General features: G+C 42.7%; 1 protein-coding gene across 1 annotated transcript in view; it reads right to left on the bottom strand.

The window, feature by feature from the left end:
- Nucleotides 1-312: 312 nt before the first annotated feature.
- calhm3 (calcium homeostasis modulator 3) overlaps nucleotides 313-4562 on the bottom strand; it is a 9613-nt gene continuing 5363 nt past the window's right edge. The window contains exons 2-5 of the mRNA XM_074676350.1: nucleotides 2860-3189; nucleotides 1238-1365; nucleotides 1023-1150; nucleotides 313-786 (exon numbers count right to left, since the gene is read on the bottom strand). Of these exons, the coding sequence (XP_074532451.1) occupies nucleotides 337-786; nucleotides 1023-1150; nucleotides 1238-1365; nucleotides 2860-3146 (993 nt within the window). The 5' untranslated portion in view covers nucleotides 3147-3189 and the 3' untranslated portion in view covers nucleotides 313-336. The remainder of the gene's footprint in view (nucleotides 787-1022; nucleotides 1151-1237; nucleotides 1366-2859; nucleotides 3190-4562) is intronic.

Consider the following 4562-nt stretch of genomic DNA (forward strand, 5'->3'; position numbering starts at 1 on the left):
TTGACTCAGTCAGGGTTCAGGCCAGTGGTTTTGCATACAGGTTGTTGACATGCAGCTCAAACACAGATTGGAAACATGCAAATGGATGTTTGGACCGAATGACGTTACAGAGTTCTCTAAAGTCTGTTAAGGTTTCTGTGAAGATAAAAACCCATTCTGACACTAAGTGTTCATGATTTGTGGACTCTTTCACATTCAACCAGTGGTTTAAGCCTTTATGGGCAACAAGTGTGGGCTTCTCCCAAACATCAGTTCTGCTTGAGGAGCTTATAACCTGAAGACAGATACAACCCAGACGGGGACCGTGATTCATCCTGAAGCTCCACTCTCCTGTCTTCAGACATCAGAGAATAAAGTCCTCCCGCCCCCGTCCTCCCAGGTGACACACGGCCTGGGTCTGTGTGCTATCCTGGTGACATCCAGCTCAGGTTTACTGTAGTACCACTTGTTCAGCAGCTGGTTCACCTGCTCCTGCTTTGATATCCCATGAAGCCTCTCTTCCTCCTCCTCCTCCCATTCCTCTGTGGCATTTGTGATGAAGGCTGGGTATGGCAGTCTTAACACGGCGTCTTCCCTCATGTCCTCAAAGAACTGCACCACGCACTTCCGAGCAAAGTCTCGAGCGTGCAGTACGCAGGTTTCATCAAAGAGCTTCTGTTCCACGTCCAGGTAGTTGCTCCAGTAGCGTGTTTGCAGGAAGGTGCCGTGGTCATCGAAACAGGGCTTGACGAGGCGTGCCATGGCTCCCAGAACGATGAGGAAGAGGAGGATGGACCAGCCAATTGCCTGGGCAGGGTGAGGGACGTTAGAAACACAAAGACGTTCATAGATATGACTGATCCTGTGACTGAGACAAGACAAGCCACAAAACAAAGAGCAAACAAAGAGTCTCCATGATTTTAGTCAACTATGGGCCATAGCTGGGTACTTTCGGTCAAACCCCTTGTTTACTCTCTGACACTCTTCATAGGTGGTGTAGCTGTGTATAAATGTGTTTGCAAAGTGAAGATATAACGGCTTACCTGTGAGTAGCAGCGAACATAACGAGAGACTGCTTTGCGGAAAGAGCTGTTTGTGAAGACGGCGTCCTCCTTACATGAAACTTTGGCCAAGATCTTGATCAAATCTATGCCTGTGCTGTTGGGCAATCCTGAAGAAAAAAAACATGGTTCATATCATAGATAGACGATTAATGCCCAAACAGCACAGCCTGTGTTTCTGTGTTTTTCAAAGATACCTGAGAAGAGCGCAGGGTCCACACTAGCACTGAAGGCACAGACAAAGATTTTTCCATCCAGCAGAGTGACTAATATCCACACCATGGGAGCCAGCAGGGCCCTCTGCAGCATGGCTGAGAACAGGTACCTGTACAGAGACAAAGGATGAGTCTATGGGGCTCAGGAGAAACTCCAGATGTGTTCACACAGGTGCAGTTTGATCCCCAGCACCTAATCCTTTCTCAGGTTGGTCCTTCAGGTCAGTTACTGCTCAGAGAAACACAGATTTGATAAAGCTAAATCCACTTTCCAGGGACGGAGCTAGAGAATCACTCATTTAATGAAAATGACTGACCGTTGTACCAGTGTTACTGTTTTTGATTTCAAAAGAAATTTGGTGGCTTTTTGCATCTCTAATATTTGATAGTTTTTTGGGGGGTCAGGGGGTGTTCGACCACGGTCAAGTATAAGAAAAAAAAAAACCTCTGCAGTTTTTCCCAAAACCATTCTCTTGTCTCGTCTATATAACGTGAGGCTGAGTGTGTTATTACTCTGTTTATTTATTTTTCCCAGCAGGCTAAGATGATTGCCAAACTTTGCTCATTTTACTAAGTCAGGCTTACTAATACTAACAAAATGAAGGAGAATTTTTTTAAAAATCCACTACAAAAGAAGATAAGGGCGCTGATAAAAAAAGAAAAAAAAAAAGAAACGAGAAACAAACGTCTACGTTTTTTTGTATTATTACTATTTTTCTCAGAAAAATGTCAGAATTCTGACATTTTCCCCCCAAATTCTGAGATTAAAGTCGTGTCTCTGACCTTACTCTCAGAATTCTGACTTTAAACTCAGAAGTTTGAGAAAAAAAGTAAGAATTCTGACTTTTTTCTTGAAAAAGAAATAAGATACAAACAAATGTGGACATATTTATTTTAAAAAAATTCTGACAAATCTCAGAATGCTAACTATTTTTCTAAAAATAAATAGTAATAAAAACTGACACTTTTTTTTCAGTGGCCCTTATCCTTACATGTTATCCACAACACAATGCTTCTTTTAAATCCAATAACAAAAAAAAAACATAAAGAAAAGTTTTGGGTAGGTTTGGTAAAATGTGGGTGGTCCTGGGACCCTGGGTTCACCCATCACGCTGCCCCTGCCTCTTTCCAACCCCAGTCAGCTCAAATGTGAGAATAAACCTGATTCTGATCAGAACAAGCCGTCCTGCAATCTGGACACACTTCATAGTGAACTCTCTGAACTCACAGCAGGCTGTGACTTGATGTAGGGAGCATCTACAAAGGTCAAAATAAAAACAAGTAGGAAATTATAGGAATATTGAGGAACTTCAACATAAATGTGTGTTGTTCTCACCTTAAAGCTCTCCTGTTGGTCAGACTTCAACTATCAGCACAGGAAGAGACGTTCTGACTGTGTTTAGACCTCAGATCTTACTGACATCTTTCAACCCCCTCACTCCACACCCCATGATTTAAAAGCAAGCACCCAGGACTTTAGGGAGATTTTAAATGTCACCAAAGCATGATTCACACAGCAGGATTTAAAAAACCTTAAATGATTCCAAAATTGGGTTGTACTACATACATGAGGATTGTCTGTACAGGGTTAATCTTCGACTCACTTCACCACAGCAGGATTTTTGGATCTGTTCCCGATGGGTCTCATCCACTCGTCCATCATGACGCCTGTGTGTCGGTTTACCAGGACCCCGAGGAAGAAGAGTATGATGGGTGGGACTATCAACACGCCAAGAGAGTACAGTTTGTTGTACTGCGGGAGGCAGGGGCAGTTAAAGTCGAAGCTGGTGTACAGCTTCACGCTGACCAGGGCCAGGATGATACAGATACCGTTAGAGATGGACTCAGAGTTGGACTGGAAGTACTGCAGGACCAACTTCAGACGCTCCATAGTCTAGGAGAAGATCCAGCTGCTGCAGAGACTTTTCTTCAACCTGTGAGAGAGCACAGATCAATCAGGGATAATTTTTAGAAAATCTGTGAGTGAACCATAACTCAGCTCTAAGCTCAAACAGCTCTCCTCACCTTTAATCGTCTCTGAAGAGAAGTTTATAACCCACAGTTTGTAAACAGGCTGAGCTCTGGAGGAGGGACAGCAGAGCAGAGTGAGCCCTGCAGTGATCCACAGTCTGAGAACTCACACACACACACACACACACACACACACACACACACACACACACACACACACACACACACACACACACACAAACACACCTGACCAGGTGACAGGGCCACACCCTGCCCACTGTTACAGCAGAGCTCACATGAAAGGTTCACAGAGAGAAAAGAGAGAAGGCAGGGCCCTGAAACCACAGGGACTGAAAGTCTGCTTCAAAGCATCCAGGCTCTCACTTTTAGAGGATCAGGCTGTGGTTTTCAAAGAGTTAAATTAACTTTGTTAAAAAAAGGCCAGAAAATCAGAAATCAGACTGACGGCTTTTATAAATTACTATTGTGTTTAAAGAATAGTCATATTATCAGAGGAGATATATTTTTGGGTCAAAGGCTGGAGATTAAAATGCATGACTTTACAAAAATGGGAGGGGTGAGTTGAATCTGATTTTTTTTTTTTTTTAATCTGGAGGTCACTTTCAACCAGAAACTGCCTCCAGTGTGTGTGTGTGTGTGTCCCTGCTGCAATGGTAGTAAAGGCCAGCTCTACCCCTCAGCCCTTGGTCTACCCCTAAAAACTGGGCATTACCAGTGAAGGCGTGTCTCAATTCTCTGTAAGGTTTAGGGAAAGAGCTACACAAGATTCACAAGAAAAACCAGGACCTCACTTGAAGGGTATGACAATTTCCCATATCATCTACATTTATATCAAATACCCAATCTTTTTTTTGATTTGTCCACATAAATATTAGCCATGTTTTGAATTGTTGGTTGTATTTTGAAATTGCTTGCCCTAATGATCCAGATAACACTGTGCCAGCTACAGCTAATAGTAGCTACACTGATGTCAGACACATTCACAGCAAACAGACTTTACTACAATGAACTGCATTTCATGAATGATTAAACAGATAAGCTGCATTCAAGAGACACATTAGCTACATTAGCTGTGATAAGCTAACGTCAAAGTATTCAGAAGCTACATAACATAACATAATAGAGCTTCCGAATACTCTGTTTACTTTTCATAGCTTAGCTGTCTCATCACTCATGTAATGCAGTACAGCACAGTGACGTCTGTCTGCTGTGAATTTGTCATTCTAATCTGACATCAGTTTATCATCACTTTGTAAAAATGTGTTTTGTTTGGAAGTGAATAAACAGTGGGAATCAGTTTCATGCCAGGGATAGT

The sequence above is a fragment of the Halichoeres trimaculatus genome, unplaced genomic scaffold (assembly GCF_033239565.1).
Source record: "Halichoeres trimaculatus isolate MK-OKI-2021-1 unplaced genomic scaffold, fHalTri1.1 fHalTri1_scaffold_8, whole genome shotgun sequence".
Taxonomy (NCBI): domain Eukaryota; kingdom Metazoa; phylum Chordata; class Actinopteri; order Labriformes; family Labridae; genus Halichoeres; species Halichoeres trimaculatus.